The 27,015-nt window shown below is 35.4% G+C and overlaps 1 protein-coding gene across 2 annotated transcripts in view; it reads left to right on the top strand.

Moving 5' to 3' along the window:
- LOC134527916 (apoptosis-stimulating of p53 protein 1) overlaps nt 1-27,015 on the top strand; it is a 1,064,179-nt gene that overhangs the window by 284,735 nt on the left and 752,429 nt on the right. For both annotated transcript variants that reach the window (XM_063360949.1, XM_063360948.1), the window contains exon 3: nt 18,510-18,669. In XM_063360949.1, the coding sequence (XP_063217019.1) occupies nt 18,510-18,669 (160 nt within the window). The remainder of the gene's footprint in view (nt 1-18,509; nt 18,670-27,015) is intronic.

The raw sequence follows: 27,015 nt of genomic DNA, 5'->3' as shown, positions 1-27,015 counted from the left end.
AAGTCTCGGGGATATTGAGTATGATTACTGTAGGACTCTTTGTGCAAATATTCTCAGCGAATAGTCATTATATTGTCTGTAATGTTGCCCCTTTATTTCGGAGATATTTTATATGTTCTTGTACTACACCTTATAGAAATCGTAAAGCATTTCAGGTAACTGCAAAGTAAAGAATGCACGATGTCTTCTGTTTCACACGCTGAAGGTCCTAATGTCAAATAGGACTGGTGGAGCAATAGACGCAAAGCACACCGTTTAAGGCCCTATTAAATGCATAATATCTTCATACTTTGTATGACTGGCTAGTGTGTAGCAAAAAATGCGACCAATTGCGTTCATGCGTACCCTGTCGTTTTTACCCAAATCTGGAATTTTTTTCGCTTTAGGAATAGTAAGCGTAAAGCATGTTGAGTTTGCCCCTGGAATTCGTGGAATTTAGCCTATATTCATGAAATACACCTTATAGTAATTTTTAAGCACATACGGTGTGCCATTTTGTAGGTATGTCATTTCGGAAACTCTCGTCCTCGTGACTTGGTTGAAAGGCGTGCCAAGTATCGACAAAGAAGTCTAATGCTTCCAGGGTGCTTGTGGTTGGCACTGTAGTAATAATAAGATGCACCGGATACAGTTTCCATGGTAGCCGTGATGGCTGTGAGGTTCATATTAGATTATTCCAACAGCTTACTTGTAGAGAGGATAATTAATATGCTCGTCGAAATGGAAAAGTTAAAAACTAACCTTTGTTTTCTCTCTTGGATTTTAAAATTCATGAATTTGGCTATTTTATTTCAAACATCAATTTACATAAAGCGATAGGTACCGTATCTATTTATTTAAATTACTTATTGATATGTAGTATTAAATATTAAATTATATTTCTCTCAGACCAGGGTTCTCACATACAATGAGAATAGGCCATATGAATCAATATTTGAAAGTTTTTTTTAGTTAAGTATGGGCATTTTTCTGAATTTTTATGTTTCAAATTATTAATTTTCCAGAGCGAACAGTATGACCGAAAATATGTCAAACACAAAGACAGCTGACCACCTGGTGATTGATACTGGTGCACTCTAGTTGGTAAACAATTGGCAATACGAGTGTTGCGTACTCTAGCAGAAGAAAATATGATCTAACATGCCAGTTAATATGTCTGGCATGACAAACATAATATTAATGGTATTAATATATGCCTTGGTAGCATTAGGGGTCAGTCTGAGTAAAACGTGTAGGAAGAATATATTTACATTTTTAACAAGTGCACTGCTTTAAGTTTTAATTTGTGCACTAATAATAATACAAGTTACTCCAAATAGCAAATATGTTCTGCGCCCTATCGGGGCAAAAATGAACCGATTTAACGGTCAGTTGAATACTTGTTGAAGTGAAACTTCTTTGGGCGCGATAGGAATAAAATTTCAAGGCCGAATTTAAATGCAACGTTTTCGTGAAACATTATTTTGAAACGTGACTGACGCTAAACGTTGCGGAATAGGTTGCGGACGGTGCAGAGAACTTGTCGGGCCTAGATGCTTTGAGCGGGCTCCACGTGGTGGCGTGCGGCTCAGGTTGAACCCTGCCAAGCTGCAGGGATAGGCGGGTCGCGGCGGTAGGGACCCGCCTGTGCCTGACACCAGCCGACTTGCTGGCATCTAGTAAGGGAGTATTGGGGCAGAGGGCAACACAACGAGGTTTGAGCTTATTGTTGTGCATAGTGCCATGGGCCAAGAAAATGGCGTCCTTTCAAGTACATATTATTTTATTAATTGTGAAACCAGCATTGTTAAGCAGTGTCATACGAGTATTCTTTTAGTTGAAAAACTAAATATATTTATGTTGGTGTAGTACTTATACGTTTATTTTGATAGGGTTATTATTTGAGACAAATTATTTTATTAAATCTCACATCGTATTAAATTATGAGCCCACGAACGTTTAAATATGTTAAGTCCAACTAAGAATATGCTAGTTTAAAAATGTTTAAACAAATCTCGTGCGTGGAATATTAAGAGTTTTTATTTTTATTTTTAATAACATTTCTAATAAACACAAAAATAATTGATTCTTTAATACTTTAAAAATCAATGAAATACAAAAAACCCCTCATTGTGCTCTCTCGGTCGTTTTACCCCTTACGATACACGGTACTTTTGAGTCGTGTTCGAATTGCCAAAGAAGTTTCACTTCTATCACGTGCTATTTTTTATTAAAAAATTTATGTTATAATTATTTATTTATTGTCGCGTGTCACTTTTTAACCAACCAGTGCCCATGGGTGCTCGCTCGACAGACCCACTAACATTGAAACTGCTTGACCATGGTTTTGAACGAAGCTGTACGCCTGCGATGTAACCAGGTCGGCCACCTGCAGTACACGTGGCTGTTGAGGAAACAAAGACCGCTAGGCGCACTAACCTCGACACCACTACCCGCTTGCGACCTTGCTCATTATAATATTACTTTGACCTCCGTCGTACAGATACATCTTCAATTACCACATTCTTAAATGTATCCTCATTAAAATGGGATCTAAGTAAATATTGCGTTAAACGTGATAGAAATTTAAGGTCATAAATTACAGAACAAACAGAATAGTTAAAAATTCATATAATCTCAAAATTTGGTTAATTGTAATTCAATTAGCTTTGAAAAAAGAAAATTTTGCTAAACATTGATTAACCTACACCAGGTTTTTACTTAGAGCCTAATTTATACAACTTGGAATATTTTGAAAACTAATAATGATACCAAAGTTAATGAAATTATCAAAGATGTTTAATTCTCGGTCCTGTGTGAAAAACTTATAAACTTAATCTATCCAATGGACTATTTGCCGGTATTTCAACAAACATGATATTATCTCATACTTAAATGATTTTATTTAACAATTGAATTTGTATTTACTATAATTTAAGTATTTAATAATAATTTTAAGTGTTTCATAAAATAAGTATTTCTGGACTATGGTAATTAAATACTGAATGATACTCTACTTTAAACATTTCTTACCAATTTTGTAATATGTCGAGAAATAAGAATCACATTAAATATCATTGAATAAAAAATTCTAACTGTTTTTAGAGTAAATCAAGAAATATGTTAATACTATAAATAATTCTATGATATCGATATAGATTAAACATTTTAATGAAATTTGGTGTTGAGTAGTTATTTCTGTAAACGCATGTTAAAAAATTATGGATAAAAGCTGGGTGACAGTTATCAGAAACTTCTGATGCAATGAATAACATACACAAAAATTGAATCACTAGATAGTTAAATGTATTTTTTGTTTCACTGATTAAATTTTTTATTTAGGTATTTTCATTATTTTTTCTCCAAGGATAGTTTATAGGTTTTAATGTCTTTCTAATAAATTTATTTTAAGGTCTAAAATTATTTAATTTTTATTAATATATAACATATTTACTTTATAAGACAATTTAATTTTTAATACACAAAGAAATTGCTTGGTACATTTAAGTAGTAAGAAAATATATGTTTTACACGAGGCGTAGAATCAAGCATCCTATATACTAATTAGCAAAGGGAGGAAATCGTTTAGTTATCCACCTAAAACAGCTGAACCGCCGCTCAAAAGGCTAAAAAATATGCCATTTTCGAGGAACACATCTCCTTTCTGAGGAAAAAATTACGTTTATAAAAAAATCCCGTTTTATTCCACAACGAATGGCATGAAAAATCTGCAAAGTGGCTAAATATTCCACACACTAGCCACCCAATAAAAGAAACTTTAAAAAGACTTGATACATCCTCAAAAGACCGTAAAGGTTAGGCGTTCGAGTGAGGAGTCAGTCACCTGAATGACCTTGACCTTCAGTAGTCCTCAAAAAAAGTCATAATAGTCCTAATAATGGTTTAAAATATTAATTTTAGAAGAAATATTCCTTTCTCGAGGGAGAATTAAAAAAAATAATAAAAAAATATTAAAAATTTAATAAACAGACTTAAATTGTACCTACGTACATACTAATAGTAACCAGTTGACATCATCTTGGCCACATCAAGAATTTATAAAAAAATTTCAAATACAAAAAATTACGATAAATTTGTAATGAATATATTAAAAATGGGCGTGTGTACTTATGTACGAACATTAGAAATTATACTTATTTGGCGTTATAAAAAACTAACTTTAATTTTGTATTAAAATAAAAAATAGAAATAAAATAATAAAAAAGGACTGGAGTGATATAGTTACGGTTGGCTAAGTATAAGTTAAATCAATTAAATTTTTTTTATAATGACTCAGTCAACGATAGTTGTATTGCCACGTGTATAACATTAATTATCGAAATAAATTTAAATTACGTAATAATAAAAATAATACATATGTAGATATTTTATTTTGTTTTTTGACGTGACAACGTCTAATAAATCGATGAACGTCGGCTGCACGCACAAAAAAGTGTCCCGTTACGCACATTGTACCGTTACGATGTGTCCCGTTACACTCATTATACGCCCCGCATCTATCTCTCTTCCACTCGATTGGAACAACCATCGATTTGACTTTTTCGAGGCACATTAAACTTGAAACACTCCCATTCGTTTCCTACTTTTCCTATCATCGTCCTATCCTTAACAGATTGGAAGAAGTTAAATAGCAAACATGTATAAAAGTTATAGTTAAAAAAATCTCTTCGTTAAAGTAATAAACATATTTGAATTAATGAGTGCAAATAAAAGTAAATTTATCAATTAAATTGTATATTTCATTTCACTCCTTTGTATCCATACAAAATAGTGAATAATTCAATAAAAATGATTCAATTTTATTCATAAAAGTATGCAATCATTTCATCAATGTTTTGTTATGACTTTGTCACGTTAAACTATCGTCCGTAAACCGACTTTACAGACAACCAATTTTTTTAATATTTATTATTTATTCAATTATAAAGAAAACGTTTAAAATGCAAAAAAAAAACATTTACATTGATAAATATAACTTCACTTATATACTTTCTAAAATACACTTGAAAAAGTTTATAAACACAATTTCTATCACTTATACTCACAATAAATAAATTTTTTAATGATATGAACCAGTATTCAATATCAATTACTAAAGTATAATATTTAAAAGTTCATATATAGTTTTTTTATTTTCATGTAACCTTTTTTAGTATGTAGCCTTTTTTATCCTGTGAAAATTTCGTTGCATGTTGCGCGCGTATCGTAAAAAATTCACTCTCGCTTGAGGGAATCTTAGTCTTCCCTCGCTGGCACCTTCACAGCAGCGCATTTGGTGGTCCGCCTACCGCCTGATAGCAGTAGCTAACAGTAGTCCGTCACGTTACCCAAGCATGCTGTGTTGTTTAAGAAACTATTCAACTGATACACTTCACTGTAACTACACTCAATAAACAAAATTATTTAATTTATAAATTAGTAAATTAACGTGGATAGCTACAGTTCCGCCGGCTCCCTTGCACAAAGCACGCGGTACGGTGCCAGTAATCTGTTCAATATCTAACCGTTTGCGTACCTCTGAAGAAGTATGACGTTTAAAGAATTTCAGTAAATTTTTTGTCAGTATTGTGTAATAAAATATTAGCTAATAATTTCTCAGTATGCATATCCGAAATGCGATGAACACTATTTGTAGGGACTGTAAAAATTCGCTTTAATCGGTGACCTCTATGATAAGACTCCACAACTCTATAAGAACTCGAAAAAAAATGCTATCTGCTCATTCGCTGCTGACTTCCGAGACCTTTTTACTGGGATGCTTGCGATTTGGTACTGCTTTTGTTAAGTGTTTTTTATTGACCCAGAGTCCATGATATAAATTGAGGCCCAATCGCAGAAGCAGCACAAATATAAGGGTTTTTTTTTTTTTTTCATTTTTAACCTTTTAGAAATAAATCCACGAATTTTTCAAGTAAACACTTATTTTTTTTCTTTATGTGATGCAATCATCAAATTATAATTTTCTTTGAATTTTTATTATATTCCTTTTATAAGTGTATATATAACCGCTAGAAAATTATGACTGAAATTTTATTTTGTCTGTTATAACTTGTGACGGGTTGTACGCCCGTCACGTTTCAGCCTGTACTAACGGGCCAATCAACTGTATTGGAAGTCAATGAAAGTTAAGAGAGCGCTAGCTGTGACGCCTGATTATAAAGATCAATGAACCTAGCCCCAGAGGTTCGGGAACTGAGTGGAACAAATGAGATCTGAGAAACCAGCAGAACCGTATCAAAGCCTGTGGAGACAAATGGAGACAGCTTCCACGGGGGAGATGATTGCAAGAGTCGGGTAGGAGCGAGTCCAGCTAGTAGTACAGAGACACAGCGAGTAGATCCCAAGTGAGCTCGCTATGGTGTCACCTTGCAGTTGAACGAGTCAGCGGATTCATTTTAACGGCGTCACCAGCGATGAGTGTTGCCCTGGAAACAAGCGTAAATACGATAAGCCTTCGGGAAGCGACTGAACGAGTCAGCATGGCGAGCTAAACCACGCTGCTGCAATCGACAGTGGGAATCCAAGGGGACGAGTATTAACTCTCTGAGCGAGTACCCCAGCTAGGCAACAAGGGGAGCGTTCTACAGAGGTTCTGTCTGATATTTGAGTTTGAATGTGTTCGTTTGTGCTATCTTCTTTGTGTTGTCCATAATAGCTGTTCAGATTAATCATTGGGTCCATCTGTTTGACGTAAGCTGATTTAGCCTTTTTTCTGTGGGATTATATTTTCATTTTTAATTCTTAGTTTGTGTTCTGGAATTTTTTCTATGACAAACAATGCAAAACTGCAATAGCTTATGTCCAAGAAATTGTATTAAATCAAAGAGAGGTTGTTATGAAAAAAAAATCCCTTTGGCACAGCCTACAGGCTGTACCTATTTTATTCTGGAAATATTTTGGAAACTTCTATAGACTTCTGGACTGATATGAACCCACACTCGTCGGGCGAGTAACCAATCGCCGAAGGAGCCTGGGCAACGACCCCTCCAGATACGTCACGGTGTTCTCGTGGCGAGTTGCGAGGAGCCGACGACTACCAACAGGTGAACGGGTCGAGGTTCTGGGCGAGTAACTACTCGCCAAACGAGTCATTGGTGGTCCGCCATCGGAAGGGATCCCGTGCGTCGTTGCGAGAGTTGAGACCAGTGAAACAAGTCCGAGGAGCGAGCGAGTTGGAGACTTGGGTGACGTTTATAATTCCAGTCTCATTTTACAGGTGGCAGCAGTAACTGCCATTTTGAGAAGTAGCTTGTGTTAAAAGCACTTCAAACAAGCTGCAGTGATAGTTTATAATTGAGTATCGCAAGTACTAATTATGTATCCCGAAATATTTGTGTGTTCAAAGTTTCAAGTTAAAGCCATTATTTGCATAATTATATAGCTAGGGAAATTTGTTTCTTACTAAACTGAAAAACGAATGCTTTTATTAACTATATATTTTTTGGTGATGTTTGGTAAAACGTTCATTTTATTTACCAGGTACTAATGATCTTTACTTTTCGTTCTATAACTACATTGACGGGAGGTGGCAGCGAGTCAGCGGGTTCGGTTGATAATAACAAGAGATCATTGTTGCGTGTTGTAAACAATATTTTGTGTTGTAACATTCTGTAAAGTAATAATAATAATTTTAGCCATCGGGAATGGTATATTGGTGTAACGAAGTCATTTTTTCCCCACTATAAAAATAATAATACAACAAACTTTTAACTATTAAACATTTCAGTAAAATAAAAATATCTTTATATATGTACCCTATATATAATTGCACCTTATACATCATCCCATAGCAAACTATACTTCAAATCAAGCTTGCTACGACAGGTATACAAACTTGAATCAAGCTTTGCATTCCACGTGTGTTAGCTTGAATCAAGCTTACTAGTTTAATAAAAAAGCTTGCGGTGACAAGCTTGCAGCAAGCTTGTCATGACATGCTTGCCGCAGGCCTGCTATAATGTGCTTGCCATGTCATGCTTGCTACGACATTCTTGCAGTGCGGCTTGTCGTGACATGCTTGCAACAGATTGGTCATCACATGCTGACTATGCAGTGAGCTAGCAGTGATGTGTATGCAACAAGCTTAAAACAAGTGAGCTTTCTAATTCGTGCTTGCAGCAAGTCTGACTCAAACAAATTATTACCACTAGAAATTATTTTGTTTCAAAATTGCAGAAAAAAATTCAAGGTTACAATTAGTTGTCTAAAGAGTAAAATAAAATATTTACGTTCAGAACAACCCTTTTGCTGTAACAGGAGTAAAAGGACAACACATTATTAAGCTTGTTCTGTCAGCAGTATTCACGTTTGTTAGTATATAAGTATACATAAAGCCAACTGCAATTAATTCAACTACAGATTATTCATGTAGGGCAAGAAGCTGCAATAACTCCATTACTACTTTGGAGAAATAAAAAAAAACAGATAAGACAGTTTCCAAAAAGTGTCTTAAGACGCATTATAAGTTTTTTACGCCTTTGAATTATTCATTTTCGTTGTATTTGTTCAGTAAAATACGAGGGCTATTCGTAAAGTAAGCTCCGTTTGGTAATTAGAAAAATAAACTCGCTGGAAAAGTTTTTAATGACAGTTTTAATTTACTACGGACATACTTTACATTTTCACGTAATCGCGATTCAGTTCCAAGCACTTCTCGTAACGCTGCGCTAGTTTCTTTAACCACTGCAAATAATTCGCCTCCTAGAAATTAAACAAGTTGACATTCATAATTTTATAATTTTTGACCCAAGTTTCATTATTAAATCAACTAAAATGACGCTCGTTTGACCCAAAAAAAAAACCGTAACCATTATTTTTTTTTCTCTCGAGAACGGAGATTGCTTAAACGTTTTCCGGAGATGTGTAACAAGCGCCTGAACTTCGGCTACACGCATTGCGTATTCGCAGTCCGTTATGCCTATAGCCAAGGCGTCCGTTCCGTTCCCAGGCGGCGAACTTCTATGAAGAGGGGTTAAGTAAACTGGTGCAGCGTTACGAAAAAAAGTTTAGAACTAAATGGTGAATATTTAAGAATTTGAGATATGTGGCAAACTAAAAATGTGAATAAAAACCTTTTCTCGCGAGTTTTTTTTAATTACTAATAGAGCTTACTTTACGAATATCCGTCGTATGTGTATTTAGTGGGAAATATTTGTAATGTAGCTGCAGCAAACCATACAGTTTGACATGGCTTTTTGTTGCACATTCAAGAGATTACATCACAATTGTAATGCTCGGGTATATAGGGTTTGAATGTTGCATTGTAATAATTCCTTGGACGATTAATTTTATTAAGTTTTTTACTGTTGTTAATACATTCTTGCAAATGATACTACTTATGTTTTTGTAGTGACAACACTATCCGTACAATATAAATGAATAGGAATCATATTTTGTAAATACAATGTTTACACATTTTTTTGCCATTGTAACTTTAGATAAATGTTGTAATTGGGGTTCTAGTAAAATATGTCATGAAGAAAGTTGATCGTTTAGTTCTTGCTTCGGAACACTTTTAGTTAAATGTGATATTTACGGCATGCCAATTTAATATTTGTTATATTTTCACTAGTAGTACTTTAAATTACACCAGACCTAAAATGAAAGTCAAAGAAGCATACTTTTTCAAACTGTTTTCTAACAAATTCTCACAAAAAAAAAATTCTGGACCTTTAATATCAAAAATTGAAAGGTGTATAAGACAAATTTTAAAAAGGCTGTTTACATTCAGAATGAACTTAAAATATGCATATAATAAATAACTTAAAATGGTCAACTCTGGTATTTTTTCAAGTATACATATGTATATAATTTTACACTATTAAACAGAATCATTTTACATTTATCTATTTTTATTGGTTTAACTGTATTAAGATAAAGTAGAAATTAACAAGTAATAAAGTTTAAAAAGGTTTTTCTGCGACAAAGAAGTTCAAATTTTTTTCATTACGAACGACAAGAAAATAAAAATCAGTCACAAAGGATACAGTTACTGGATAGAGTTATTAAAATTCTAATTTTTTTATACACGAATCACTTGTTCTAGTAGCTGCATATTCTACTTGTATTTTTAAGAAACAATGGGAATATCATTTACAAATGGTCTTCGTTGGTTTCTTCATTGTCTGAACAAAAAAAAACTTTAACACACTAAATATTTTAACATTAAAAATGATGCACAGCATTAACAAACACAAATACAAATTGACAATGGAACTGTTGCAAAATCATATGATTTAAGCAATGACAAATATTTTTATTACATTAAGTACCTATTCTTATACCAGCTGGAACCCTGCCATAAAATATGTCTATACGGTGACCCAAGATTTTTAAACCGGTGAAATCTTAATGAAAATTAGTTTTGAAAAGAAATAGTGGCCTAGAGTAAACCGTTAACTAATACATTTCTCTACCTCCTTACCGTGGCATATTTATGATTTCCCAAATGGTACTTTAAAAGTGGCGTTTTTTCCGGTAAATATACCATAATATGAAAATACTTTAGCCAGTTCGCAGGCAAAGGTGCTCCGCATTATTTTTTGGACCACTGATATGTAGTCCTTATCTCCAATCGTATGAATAACTTTGTTTTAGAACCACAAATAATAATTAACATATGTCTTGAAATAATAACGCTTGCATTTGTATATTTGTTATCAAGTCTCTTGCATACAGCGATGACACACTTAAATTATAATATACTTTCTATAATATAATAACAATAAACATTTTTTTTAATTATCGTGTATTTCTTTCTTAATGCAACACTTGGCCAGCATTATATTATTTTTTTCACAATAAATGTTAATTATTTATAAGAAAAATATTTATCGAGTTCATTGCATTTGAAAGTTTAAACCCTTAAGTTTAACAGTAAAACTATGTCATATGCAAGAATTGTATCCCTTATATTTATATCAATTAGCTGCAACTAAATACATTTCAGCTTAATTTTTTGGCTTTAAATGGTTTCTTACTAAATTTCACTTTAAATAAAAATACTTTTCATTGTGTTTGCCTCTAGCACAACTTTTTTGATTCTAAATATTATAGTTTCCATGTTATAATAAGTACACGCCAGGTTTCAACTGGTATGATCATTATGTTTGTGGTAAGGTATAATAAAAATACTGTGAAATTGTGCAGATGAATTCAAGCTGTCCAAATTGGCAGTAAAATTAATTTAATTGTCATTTTCACACAAACAATAAATGACACATATCATTTCGAAAATTGTGATTTGAATTACGTTATTGACCAAACTTACTCTATTTATTTATTTATTTTATAAAACCTTTTCAAGTTATACAAATTGACAGTAAAATTAATTAAGTTCCACTCTTCAACTAAACAATAAAACACTGGGCTAAATGTCATTTGAAGTTTTGTGGTTTGATTTTTACCTTATTGACCAATCACAAATTCGCAAATTCGCGTATGAAGAAATTATGTTGGAAACAAATTATCAAAAATTAGAAAGTAATGTTACATTATCATCAATAAAATCGCATAGCAAACGGGGAACGATGAAAGAGAGAAAAGTCGTCACATTAACATAATATAAGGCGAAAAAACATACTTACTGGAAAAAAAAAGTATATCAGCTGAGCATAGGTAACATGGGGCAGGAAGAAGAGGAGGTAGAAGAGTGGATATGTAACAGGGGAGCAGGAGAGAGGCCGTGGGTATGAAAGAGGGAAGCAAGAGAGAACCCGCGCGGAGTACCGACGGTCAAGTACTGCTGTCAAACTGCGCGCAGTTTAAAAGCGCGCCGTTCTCTGCACATGTTGGCCGAGTCCTCGCTTCAAACTATTCCCATTACATCTCGTTCCGGCTTGGCTGGACTGCTGGATATTCATATACCGCGGCCCGAATCACTAGTCGTTCTAATGAAGTCCTTGGCCCGCTCAATATCTGAGCGGCGCATCTGTGTATTAATCGGTGCTACTTTTCATCTCCGTGTGTTAAAATACACGAGCACCGCACTAAATAAAGTTTCCATGTTAGTATTTACTTTTTTGAAATGTATGTTAAGTCAATTAAAACAAAATGATAGTATATTTTTGTAGTCGTTGTAAAGTAAATACACTAAAAATACTTACATTGCTCCGGGCCGTTGTAAATATCACCTAAATATTTTATCCTTAGAAACTCCGCCGCGGGAAAACTCCCATCTCCTCACTGAATTCGGAGGCCGACGTCCTGGGCTTATATAGGCCTAGGCGCCACTTCTAGAAGTCGCGAGCGTGGCTGGGGCCTGTCGCGTCATTCCGCGCCGACCCGACGGCAGAATTCTCGAGGCACGCGTCGGCGGCTCGCGCGACAGCTGCCAGGTGTCATGTCAGGTTAACGGTGCCGCTTGGTGAGCGGGGGGATGGAGGGGGGGGGGGGGAAGCGGCGACCTTGTAATCTACCAGACGCGCGCGGCATGTCTCACGTTGTGGCGGCCACGTGACGTCAGTGGCCGTGCGGGGCTGTCCGCCAGCTCTGCACCTGCGCGCTGCGGCCCTGCTTACGTTTCGTAACAATATAATACTTACTCTCTTAAAGCTAGACGTTCCGCCTTCGATGCGTACTTTATCATAAAGAGTTTTTATTAATATACGACTGTAAAGAGGTAAAATATCATATGTCCCTGATAGTTATAGCCTGTAGTCTCAGAAAAGATTAGATATTTACTTTACCACGGTCATATATATTGCTTACGAGTTGTGTGGTTTAGAATTAATAATTTTATTAAATCGTCCGATCTTTTTATGAATTCTCATAAAATTAGTATTAATAACTTAATAATACAGGAGTATGTAAAAAATGTATTTTAAATTACTTGTAAGAATATAAAACTATTATTTTCAGAGATTATATTTTAGGGTATCTTGAATGTGAATTTAATTGTGAATTCCTTTCTGTTAATTTTTTAGTAGTAATATTTTTAATGTGTTGTGTATGATTGCTTGTAAATCTGCGTTACCACTTCATATTTTAATTTTTTTAGTTTCTTTATATTTCTTTTGTTTTCATTTTTTTTTATATTTATGTTTGTATTTATTTTTATTTGTTTTATACTTGTATAGTGCCAGCCTATTTTGCACTAAGTCAGTTTTCCGGTGCTTATAAATAAACTTGTGTACTTATAAATAAATAAAGTTCAAAAAATGATTTTAAAAATTACGCCAATTGCCCATTCACTGGTAGTTAACCTACCTTAAACAAGATATTACAATTTTATATACAAGTTATTCTAGAGGAAAAAACAGTATTTTCACTGCGTAAAGCCTGGACAATATCAGGCAATTCAGCTTGTAGGTATATGTATGCATTGTTCTGCAAACTATTTTTGTGACAAAAGTTGTAGTAACTAAATTTGATAAATTTTTGTAACTTTTAATTCTATAATAGTTCAGTTTATTAAATCTTAAAATCTAATTTTAGATTCGCAAACATAAGTACACACACAGTTGATTATATAAAAAAATTATTGATTAAACATTATCAAAGATGATAATAATAATTGTATTGAGAATCTGACACTGAGAGAGGCCAGATAAAGAGAGATCAGGATAATAGGTGACCACACAGATAAGAGGACGAACAGGGAAAATAACCGTCACACATAAATTGAGGCAGTAAGCAAGTGGAAACCAACAGCAAATGAGCACACAACATGAAGACAACGTAAAGTGAGTCACGCGGGATGCTATCAGTTTAAATAAGGCAACAAGAAAAAGCAAACAACCTAAATGTGGGGAATGGAGGGCTCTCAAAAAAAAATAATACAAAACGAGTGAAGCGTTAACACTATCTTGTTTATGACACAAAACTTTTAACCTGCGAGAATGTTATGCAATTTATTTCTGAATGGAACCCAATAAGTATGAATGACACCGTAAAATATTAAAATTAAATGGAATATTACGTAAAGATAACCGCACTGCATTCTCTTACCTCGAGCGGAAATAACGTCACACGCTCGCACTGCTGTTTCACAGTTGCCGTGATTTTATAAGTTTGAATATATCTACACAACCTAATTTATTTAATGTTCATATCAACTCTTTTACACTAAGTGACTCTAGCTACGGTATTATAAATAAACAATAATAATTGTAAGGAGAAATGGGATGTTTCCTTCAATATTAAGTACTAAGTTTTTAAAAAAAATGTCTCCTATTTTTCAGACACATAGTGTTTATTAAAATTGTCCTGCTACTTTCACTGTTGTGACATAATTATTTAATGTTGAGTCCGATTTTTTAAATCGTATACTCAGGGTTTTACCCATGAATTAGTTGTTTCACGCGCTCAAACTGCGTTATTAATAGGATGTATATACATATTATTCCCTGCATAGGCATTATCAACGAGAGCATCTCCGTTTGCTGCTGGCGGGTAAAACTGTTAGGAATGTTCGTAACAACCTGTCGTTCCGTGTGAATGGCAGTTTAATTCAAACCTGCACCGCGAGATAGCGTAATTCAATTGCCGCGGGATAATTGCACCGTACCAATTATATATCTTTTTTGTGCTTATCTGATTAATCAATTTTATTTTGAAATAAAAAAAGCTGTAAAATAAGTGTATTTGTCGACAATAACATAGCTTTTACTTTGTAACAAATCCAGTGGCTTATTTTCGTGATATTTATTATATTAATAATCCTGTAATATAGATCTCATATTCAATAAATAAACCTAAAAGTAACTAATTACTTCCTCTGAGTTATTTACGCCGATTCAGTACGTACTAATGATAAAATATTTCTGAGTAAAGCGTTTTTTCTGTGCTTGGATTTTAAAACAAATTATTGTAAGCCTATATCAACATTTTTTAGGGCTTAAATATGTATATTTTAATTTTTCTGTTGGTTTGCCTTTTTTCAGGTATCAGTAAAAAATTAACATGTAGCTAACTTAAAAACTCGGCTTTATACCTTTGCAAAATTCCACTCATAATGGGCGTGAAAAGGAATAAATATTTGTCAAGATAAAAAAATACCCGAAGTTAATACAGTGGAAGTAAGTGTTGATAGCAAACAAAATCACAAACATGAATAGTTCCTATTGAGAAAAAAATAACACATTAGGATCTTTTAAATTTTCGAAACTCGACCACTAAAGGGGTGAAAATTAATTAAGTTTAGTTTTATAACAACACCTATACTTATATCTTAAACAGATAAAGCAGAATGAACATAACACAGAGGAAAATTAAATTAGAACACACGAAAAATAGATGCAATATGAGTTTTTGGTGTTAAATAATTTTCTTTACAAATAAAATCGATTTGATATTATATATGGTTTAATGCTGAACATACCTAAGCGGCCAGCTTTTATTCGCCATTTTCTAATATTCCACTCCAAAATGGTATACATGGCAGTGTTTTGGTTTTATAATGGAAACCATTTCTCCAATGTAAATTAACCAATATGTGATATACTGAAGAAAAATAATCATAGTAAATATTGCTTAGTTATTTGCTATGTTAACTTAGTAAACATGGGAGTTTCACCAATCTTCAGAACTTGATTTCAAATAAGATAATGAAAATAAAGTTTTGATTTTTTTGTCTATAATTATAGCCAAATAAATGTAACTGCAAATGAATGTGTAAGTGGTCATAATCTACATTAAAACATATACGTTGATAATAACTTATTGTAAAAATTCGTTACAAAATGTGTCTGATAGGAGATTAGTGTGAGAATTTATCAAGAATATCTCCAATTACACTAAAATAAAAATATATAAAACGGTACTTTAAACCTTCATTTCAAAAATAATTATATACGTTACCAGTTTCAAAATAAAACTCGATATGGTTTTGTAATGAATTATACCTTATATAGACCTTAAATTGTATTGCTTTATCCAAGATTTTAGATTTTTCTTCTTAAGGAATTTGAAATACATCCCTAAAATTTTTAACGTTTCAATAAACCATTAGCTTTGTACCTACGTGAGCAAAGCCGCGGAAGTTTAACTAGTTTGCTTATAATTATATAATTATTTTAGTATAGTTTTGAATTAAATAGTATTAAGTCTTAGTGGTACATACGTCTAATTTTATTTTATTCATTATTTATTATTTCACGACTACTGCAAATTCATATTCAAAACGGTACTACAAAAATATCCACTACAAAAATATCTTAGCAAAAATTCCTAAAATGCTCCATCGGTGTTGGTTTACCCAAACCGTAATACTTGTCCAGTAGCTAGCGAAGAAATTATAAGAAATACTAGCAGTATATAAGCTAATATTTTAGTAGTTCTGTGGCAGTTGTGGTCGGAAGAAAAATGTAACCTATTTAATTAAGTAATACTTAGTTATGAAAGTTTGTTAAAATGGTAACATTTCCACGCCCAAGTGGCACAGAGCTTCCCTCGTGAACCAAGGCTGCCTATAGCTGGTTATATATTGCCCCAGTATCTGGCGAACTGTCATCATCCATCTTCCACCATTCATCCTCACGCGTCAAGAAAAGAACATGGGGGAAAATTGTAAGAACGAGTCTGAAAAAAAAAATTTTCTTTGAAAGAAATTCACAAGCATGTTATGTTAAACTTGCTATTGTGTTTTATATAACGTATAAAGCAAGTAAACATGTGATTAACTTGTAAAACACGCGGATTTCAGCTATGCTATCACACCAGGAAAAATCTTAGATTATTCCCTAAAATAGGCTCGACCGATTCCTTAGCTATATTCCTGCATTGAATTTTTCTTCCAGGATAACAAGAAAAATAGTTCGACGACTTAACGTTGTAATGATAAGTCAGCTTTGAAATTAGCTGGTCATTGAAATGGCTTTTTTTTGTTTATGATAAATAAATTGGCCCATGTACATTTCCACGTAACAGGAGACCCGCGTCAATTTTAAATATTCTGGATTGATTTACTTACATAAAATGAAAAAGTGAGGGTATAGTTATGGGTTCTTATTCAATTGTATTTATATATTTAATTACATTCTAATATATTTAGTCTAATAAATACTTATTATACTAGAAGTTATTATTAAGGGCGATTTTTTTTGAAAAAAAGTAGTGCAAAAACAATGTGTTTTTGGACCTTATATGGACCTGTATCTATTTTTTTATTATATCATAAATACCAACATTACATACCTAAATCGGTAAAACCAGCATTTATTGGAAATTTCATAACTTTACAAACGAAGGTTTGACTTTGGTGCTACCTCCCCACGGGGCTAGACCATGATGGCAAGTGGCAACCCTAGCGAGAAGGAAAACTCCATACACCACTCATCAAAAATGGCGCCATAGTAGACTATGCCATCTACCATACAGAGCAGAATACTAGCAAATGTGGCAAATCAATCTTGCAAACTGAAGAATTAAAATCAGATAACGATGAAGGAATCTTATTCACCGCATCTGTGTGTGTTGTTTTTTCACGAAACGTTCTAAAAACTAAAAAACTATTTGCAAGAAAAAGTTTCGAATTCTCCTTAAACACAATTTTCCCCAAGGTAAGAAAAATCACTTTTAGAAAAATATCTCTGGATTCAAGACTAAAATTGATTAAATAAAAGCTATCCAAAAATACTCGAGCCTCACGTGCCCTACAAGGCGATGGTGGTTTTATTTCTCCATAGTTGAGCTAAGCACCCTCGTAGCTCACGTAGAACGTGGACAATAGGTAGACTCCCAGTGGAAGCAGCTGGAATGGTACCCTGCAGAGCGGCGCAGAGTGGCGCAGCCCGAGTGCAGAGCGGCGTGCGCGGTGTTGCAGATGATCGTGCGCGGTGTTGCAGATGATCGTGCGCGGTGTTGCAGATGATCGTGCGCGGTGTTGCAGATGATCGTGCGCGGTGTTGCACATGATCGTGCGCGGTGTTGCAGATGATCGTGCGCGGTGTTGCACATGATCGTGCGCGGTGTTGCAGATTATCGTGCGCGGTGTTGCAGATGATCGTGCGCGGTGTTGCAGATGATAGTGCGCGGTGTTGCAGATGATCGTGCGCGGTGTTGCAGATGATCGTGCGCGGTGTTGCACATGATCGTGCGCGGTGTTGCAGATGATCGTGCGCGGTGTTGCAGATGATCTTGCGCGGTGTTGCATATGATCGTGCGCGGTGTTGCAGATGATCGTGCGCGGTGTTGCAGATGATCGTGCGCGGTGTTGCAGATGATCGTGCGCGGTGTTGCAGATGATCGTGCGCGGTGTTGCAGATGATAGTGCGCGGTGTTGCAGATGATCGTGCGCGGTGTTGCAAATGATCGTGCGCGGTGTTGCAGATGATCGTGCGCGGTGTTGCATATGATCGTGCGCGGTGTTGCAGATGATCGTGCGCGGTGTTGCAGATGATCGTGCGCGGTGTTGCAGATGATCGTGCGCGGTGTTGCAGATGATCGTGCGCGGTGTTGCAGATGATCGTGCGCGGTGTTGCAGATGATAGTGCGCGGTGTTGCAGATGATCGTGCGCGGTGTTGCAGATGATCGTGCGCGGTGTTGCAGATGATCGTGCGCGCTGTTGCAGATGATCGTGCGCGTGTACGGCGAGGCGGAGGACGGCGACGGAGTGGTGCAGCTCGCGGACGTGCCCGTCACGCCCGACACCACGTGCCGCGACGTCATCGAGTGCTGCCGCGACCCGGGCGACGACCTGTGCGCCCTCGTCGAGACGTGGCAGGGCTGCGGTGAGTGCCTCGGTCGCCGTTCCTACCAAGCCTTTAACCAGTAACCTTTCACCATCTCAGTCCAGCTTCTGGTTTCGCAGCTTACACCAGTCTCTAGAATCACTCCTAGACCAGCATCTTGTGTCGCCTTTCACCAGCTTCTGTTGACACTCTTAAACCAGCATCCGGTGTCGCTCAGTTACCATGTCTCTGTCATCCCTCTATTATCTATTCTAAACCACCAGCCTCTGTCAACGAATCTTGTGTAGCTCTGAATTCTACATCTAGCATTGCTCTCAAACCACCTAACATGTTTCATACTTAGCTACATACAAAAAACCGTGGTCAAGTTCTTTAATGACTCGCCTTTCAACCAGTGCGACCCGAGTTTTGTTTCCGGCATGGGAAAACTCGTATTTTCTCAAGTAGTACAACGTGAGCCACTGGATTGTCTCGGGGTACTCCCATTCCATACCACTTCATACCTTCACTGCTCCTTGACATTGATTTTTACGTCTATGGTCTCCGATGACACGATGTCAACAAGTCGTTTCACTCCTAGCCATTTATTAATGCGTTCCTACAAATTCTGCTTTATTTTAGGGCACTTGAGTAGATACAAAATACTGTTCAATGTGAAGTCCGAGTCTTTTACCCAATGCCTGCTTCCAGATTTTACCTTATGTCTAGGCTGTGTTCGATTCATTCACGTGATATTAGTAATTTTGTAGTGGCAGTAGCTATTTTGTAATAATACATTTGAGTTTTCATGAGGTGCCGATTTAATTGTGATACAGTGATAATGACCATATAAATATGAATTGAAATTAAATCATTTCACAAACTAACGCAAAATTTTCAGGTCGGATTTGCTTACTATCTCTCCTTACCTAGACTAAGTTAAATAAAATAATGAGGAATGGTGATCCATCATTAAATTTTTTGTTTCATGTTGTGTGTGTGTGTGTGAGAAGGAAATTATTAACATGTGAAATTTGTTTCTTTTTTGTTAAATAAATTCACAAGATTTATTCATAGGTTTTCATAACCCTCAAAAATATTTTGAAGATGCAGGAAAAACTTTCTTATTTATTTTAAATTAATATTTTCCTGTTTACACCGGAACACATAACTAGGTAGTCGGGATATGGAGTAGTTCCTGCGAATATCCAGGTATCTGTAAATACTATAACCTTTTGTTTATTAAGGTCCATTGTTCGTGGAAAAGTCTGTACATTTACTGACTTCTGATAAAGTAGTTGTACGTATTTAATACCATATTTGCAACAAACAATAAATAAATGTATTAGTAAACTATAGTTTTTATTTACAGTTAGTTAACTTTGCTGTAGTGGCAGCGCGATTCACCACCTCGCTGTCTACCGGGCGAAGCGCTATCACCTCCGCCACCGGTAATCCATCAAACTGTCCAATTGATGGCACTCCATCGCCAACGCCTTTTGATCACTCTCATTATTGCACGGGAGCGTCGGATCACCCGCGCACACAAGACAGTGACGTCGTCCATCAGGAGTGCTTCAACATTACCTATGTACGTCCGTCCACTCTGGTGCCTCCTAAGATTCTCCTCACCTTAAATACCTGTCGCACATCGCCCTCGCTGACAACTTGCTAACTGACATTTCGTTCACAGTTTTACCACGCTTATCCATCAATTTACAACCTTCCGGAATACGTATCCCGAACACACAGCCAACTTAGTAACATGAGCATATAATAAAATAAGTTTAACTGGATCGTCTGGAACGGTTTTCTTTTTCCGTCTTGAAACTGTGCGAGAAGTATTTCCATAGAGCACATCCATGTCTCCTCGACGTTAGTCTCTTGAACTCGGTCCACATTAACAGTGGAAGGTTCGAGCGCAGGGTCCAGGGTGAGGTTTTGAGGTGTCGGCCGCCATATTGGATGACCGCGACCTTGGAATGTGACTCAAATATGACACTTTGTGTAATTTTACACCTTTTTGTAATTTAATTAAAAACTAAAAAGAAATATTTTAGAAATCTATTTTTTTATTATTATTATTTGAGAATACCACGCCTTGCTAGCAGGCGGGAAACACGACAACGCTCGCGCCTACCGCTTCACGTAGTGCGCATTTGTGATCCGCACTCCAGCTCTCAGGGGGGCGCCAGCACTACTGGGTTGGGACTGCTCCACGGGAGAGCTGACTCTAAGATCAGACACACGCCGATCCCTGTTACGCCCTGAAAGGCGTGAAATATCGCTAGTCTGAGCCAAAACTCTTAATGTGGAGGATGATTAGGCAAAAAAAAAAAATATAGAACCAAACGTCTCTTTAATATTTGTGTTATGCTAACTACAGTATCTGTGGTCCTTGAACCAGGAAATAATCAGTTCCGACTACTTAAGGAGTGACACTGTACAATCCAATTCAAATAAACAAAAAGGACACACTACAAACAAAAAAGTTGAACATCTAAATGCAATTTCGAAAAAAAAGTTTGCAAAAACACCAAATAAAGGACACACAGTCAAAATAATGGATGCACATTTAACAAAAAGGATACATTAATCTAGGATGATGATGTAGATGGATATTCATCATAGACGAACATAATGTTTTATTAGCTCGCGAAAGAAATATTCTAATAGTGTTTCTTAAATTTTTTGTTCATGTAACACACACACCTACACACACACACATATATATATATTGTTACGAACGTGAGCAAGGCCGCTACACGTGCAGGTGCAGAGCTGGCTGGCGGCTGCCACAACATGAGACGCGCCACGCGCGCCTGGAAGATTACAAGGATTGTCGCTTTCCCCCCTCCTTCCCACCGCTCCCCGCGCGGCGCTGATAGCTAAGACACCTGACAACTCACAGGTGCGCAGTTACGCGAGCCACCAACACGTGTTTCGAGAGATTTCTGCCGTCGTGTCGGCGCGGAATGACGCGACTGGCCCCGGCCGCGCTCGTGAGTTCTGTAAATGGCGGCTGATATATAAAACGAGGACGGCGGCATCGGCCTGAGTCAGTGGAGAGTCATGGAGAGTTCAGGTGTGACCTTTCCCGTGGTGGAGTTTCCGGAGCGATAGTGCCGCGGGTGCGGCACAGTGGCGAAGTCCCTGGACGAAGGTTCCAGGGCGAAGAGTTCAGTTCCGGGCGATAGTGTCGCGGGCGGGGCGGAGTTCCGAGCGAAGTCCCGAGCGAGGCGTCGAGTGGGATCTCGGCGAAGGGAGTGCGGCGACGGAGTCCCGCGGTGGAGACCCACGAGGGGTGCTGCGGCGAGAGTTGCGCCAGAGGTGCGGCCCAGCGAGGTGTGCGGTGTGTGAAAACGAGTGACTGGAGAAGCAACATTTTTTTAAGTGCAATTGATTATTTTCCATTTTAGAAGATTAATTGTAAGTGACATAAGTAGTGGCCATCAATAAAACTTTGTGATAAAAATCTATAAAAGGGTTATCCTTTACGAACCCGGTAAAATCGTAACAATATATAACCCATTAATAAATTCTTCGATCAAAATATCAATATTTTTTCTATGAATTCATTTTTTCTCAGGACTTCTAGTATAGATGATATCTTATCTAATCAAGAAAAGTATCCTCCACATAGAGAAGTAATCAAAAATGTTTTAGCCTGCCAACCAATCCATTTGGACCATTCCTCGATGTGTAATATGTTTTTTCTGCTGCTGCTTCCATCAACTTTACGCCTTTACTATCAGTATTGTGGAAATCTCTTGTCTTTTGTTTTATCACTAGCCTCAAAATCCCTATTGTTATTATCGTAGCTATGAGTTTCATCATTGACATACACATTTTCATCTTCATCTAAATTAATCTAAGGTTTCGACATTTTTGATATATTTGCTAATAACCTGTCGTTTCGCTCGCGCATGTTCAGAGTATTTGCTGATATCTTACCATCGAAAGAAAAGTATGTGATTAATTCCTAACATTTTTACAAAATAAATAGACAAAATACATTTTGAAGTGTAAAAAGAAATTAATTCATAACAAAACCGTTTAAGAACAGAACTTTTTAAAAGAGGTAATGCGCAGGCATTTTTAAGTTTAGTTTAACTAAAGTATCTGATTTGATAACTTTTGTTTTAGCGTGTTCAAGGATATATTTTACGTTAATGTAATAAAACTTACCTCCGTTTTTATTTCATGAAGTAAACGATTTAAAAAATTGTTAAATACGCGCCTATTTCATTTTAATTAATCTACTATGGTCAAATCTGCGCTTAAAATAATTTCATAATTTCACCAAATTTAAAATACCTTCATTATTTTAAGATATTTGATACAATCACATCTTTATTTTAAATATAGAGTTTAGCTATCAGTTACGATTAAACGTATTTGTCATTTCTTAGTTACCTTAGTATTATTTTAAAAAATTCCTAAAATTTTATCTCTCTCTTCTTTTCCTACAGTATGTAATAATTCAGAATTAAGTAAATATCGCAATATCCCTTAGCCAAATGAAACCAAACTCATACATTTTTTTACTGCAGATATAATTTACTAAAATATTATAGTACACATACGTTTTTATTGAATTTAAATTTATCTCGCCTATACTGATTTAGTGGATTCCCTCACTTTTTTATTTTTTTATATAATATTAATCCCTGTTATAAATAATACGTGATATTTTAAATAACGTTGAATAAGAGGAACACAATTTGATCAGAATATATTATTTTTTTAATGTCAAAAACCTATTTACACTATTTCACCTCTTAATTAGTAGAACTTCAGCACGTAGGAAAAAGAGTGGGTAAATTTTGCAGGTTTAAAAATCATACCGCATAGAGTATATCCCACTTGATTAACTTCATAGATGCAAATTTTATAATGAAAAATAAAAGATCGCCTTTTCACCCCTTTCGCGGTTGAATATAGAAAAATTGTAAAGGTAAAAAACATGCTTTTAAATGATAATTATGTATTCTATTCTTGCTCAAGTTCTTACATCTATATAAATTTGTTTCGATATATAATTTATTAGTTTATTAGTTTTTAAAACATGGCTACACCTTTTACTCGGCATAGAGTAATTATTTCATTAATTATTGGTAACCAATATATTTTATTATTCCTGGTTGGATTCGAAGTTATAATTATTTTCCTTAAAAATATAGTAGCCCATTTTTCATTCCTTGTAAGTTGAATTTCGCAAACTGGTAAAATTTAAGTGAGTAGTTTTCGTTTTTATTTTTATATTAAAACCAAAATATTTTTTATGTCTGATCCAGTTCGTAATTGTTATTAGTTCTCTTAGAACCTTATTCAATCCTTTTCACCTTTCAGGGGTTAATTCCGTAAAATGGTGTCTTGTGGTTCGTAGTTTTTGTATGTTTATTATGGGTCTCCAATATATTGAAACGCGGTGGTTAAAATTTAAATACAAATTCAAATAAATGAAATAATATAAATAAATTAAAAATCAATTAATCTAAAACTATAATGACTTTTCTTTAACTTCATGGGGAAAGGGGGGGACTGTAACTCAGAGGACATACTCGCTTGATGAAATAACTTTCATTCTAGGATCGAAACGAATAGGTCCGTCATCCCATACGAGATGTCTAGAGAGAGATGAATAAATGGCGATACTTAAAAATAAATTAACACTGAATTCAAAACCAACTTAGATGTATTATTAAATTTATTAGGTTCAAAACCATTATCTAGCACCAGTTAGTCGTTACAGGTGATTAATATTACAATTGCAATTTACAACTATTTCTCAGTTATGACTCACGTAATAGCTACCAAATGACCATACGAGAGATAGAGAGAGCTTCACCAAACTCTTACCTTCTTACCTAATTATTTCTAATGCATTAACATAAGAACATCTAAAACCAGAATTTATTATGACAGCTATGGAAAGATAGTTCTGTACTCACATTTTCAAATAAGCTGAACATTGAACATTTCTTGATCCCTCACTTTAAAACTAACATACGGGCCTCTCCTGCCCTTGAAAGTCTGAACGAACTTTACATTATTTTCAATCTATGACTCTACCGACTCGCTAACAAGTTGGGCAACATCCCGACCAGTAAGCCTACCCTGATCACGAACTAAGCTACTCGTTACCACTGACGAGAGGCATAGCCTTCACCCAAGTGAGCTTCAACTGGCAACATTACAAACTGCGGGACTCGTTACCACCGATGAGAAGCATAGCCTCCGCCAGAGTTAGCCCCGACCTCTCTTTATCTCTCGCTTAGATCTCCGCGCACCGCCGCGCCTACCAGAACAATCCCTGGTTATTGAAACCAAATTTACAAACGCCTAACCGGGACAGCTGAGCAGGCTACCCCCTCCACCCAGACGTGCGGCCTATTGACACCGCGCGCCCCAGTGACCGCGGCCAGTGGCTGCGCCAGCGCGCGGCCGGACAAACAAACTACAACAAGTGTGCAACCTGCAAGCCAGCAGCGCGCCCCGCCAGCCCCGCGCCCTAATTACCCGGTCAGGCCACCTGCGCCGACGAGTGAACAGAGCAATCAGCCCGGAGTTCCATCAGTAAAGTACCCAAATTTTATTTCGAAAACCCTGTAAAATAGTGAACCGCGACAATATTTTATTATGTTTAAATAAATTTTGAGTAATAATATATTTTATCTTAACACAATATTCTCTACTTAGGGTTTGAATTTTGAAAATTTGTAAAATTTTAGTTGGTAGTTATTGTAAATTTATTTTAACCCGATATATTTTATTATGCTTGATTAATTTTAGAGTTATAATAATTAATCTTAAAACCATATTCCCCCCCTTTTTTCACCTCTTGGGGGTTGAATTTCGAAATGTGGTAAATTGTGGTTGGTAAATTTCGTATGTTAATTTTTGGCACCTAACATACATGTTTTATTGTGGTTAATTAAATTCGGATACATCGTTAATTATTTGAAAACCGATATTGACCCCTTTTTAACCTCTTAGGAGTGGAATTTCACAAGACAGTAAAATTAAGGTTGTTAGTTTACAGATATTTATTATTGTCACCCGATATATTTGTTTAATGCTTGAATAGTTTCAGAGATAAAATTAATCATCTTAAAACAATATTTACTTATTTTTCCCCTCCTCAGGGGCGGATTTCTTTAATCATATATAGACTAGTTTTTAAGTTAGACAAAGACCTTTCTAATAAAAAAAATGGGTGCGTTTACTTATTTACGCGTGATAGAAGTGATACCTACTTGGCGTAATAAAAAACTAACTTTTTACATGCAAATAATAAATATAAAGAAAATAATAGAATGAATATGGTGATATTATTAATACGGTTAGTAAATTATAAATTCAATAAAATTAAAAAAATTAAATAAATATTCAGTATTCAAAATTAATAGCTATAAAAGCGTGTATAAAATTAAATACTTAATTTAGTAAACTAATCGAGATAAATTTTAATTAATATAGATAATCAATAAATATGCTAAATATTTATTATAATTTATTCATTTAAATTGTTTATTTAATAATGTAATAAATTATAAATTATACATACGAGAACATAACTTCACAAATACTCCCATGAAAACGGCCAGGCGACTATTAAACCTTCCACAGACACCCACTGCCAGCGACAAGGAAAGCTTACAAGCAACCTTACATCTTACATACTCTAAAAGTTTGTAAGCACCATTTCTATCAGTTATATTTACAATAAATAAAATGTTTCAAAGACATAGACCAGTATTCAGTTTCAATCACTACATTATAATATTTAAAAGCACATACATAATTTTTATTTGTACATTGCATTTTTTTATATGCAGCCTTTTTTTTTCAAATTTTGTGTGTCAATATTTCGTTGCATGGTGCGCGCGCATCATGAAAATTCACTCTCTTCATTGTTTCATAGCGCGCCTAAATAAGTATAACTTTAATAATCATTGATTGATGCTGGAAAAAACCAAAATTTTACCACAAAAAGTGATATTATTAGTATAAATAGTTAAGGTTTTAAACATAAACATCCAGGTGTTAAATTAGTTCGTGATAGTTGTGCGACCGAGATTTGGCGCCAGGTCGTAGCTGAAATACAGTACCTGCAGCATGCGTGATTTTCCGACAAGACAACCACTACGCAACAGTGAACATGGGGTTCAGAAAATTAACGTTTCGTCATGGAACATCCTGCGTATCGCCCTTAATTGAAATTTTGGAGATTTATGATGCACAGTTGCCAAGTGTGCAATTACAGCTGACGTTTATCCGGATATGATGCAACGATTCCTAACATCTAAAATTGATTTAATTGCAAATTCCAGACAGATATCGCACCCGCACAGGGAGTATTACTTTTTTTCGAGAGTTGCTGGATGAGTGTCTTGACATTAA

The sequence above is a fragment of the Bacillus rossius genome, chromosome 1, assembly GCF_032445375.1.
Source record: "Bacillus rossius redtenbacheri isolate Brsri chromosome 1, Brsri_v3, whole genome shotgun sequence".
Lineage (NCBI taxonomy): Eukaryota > Metazoa > Arthropoda > Insecta > Phasmatodea > Bacillidae > Bacillus > Bacillus rossius.
This window is presented reverse-complemented; position numbering and strand designations above follow the sequence as displayed.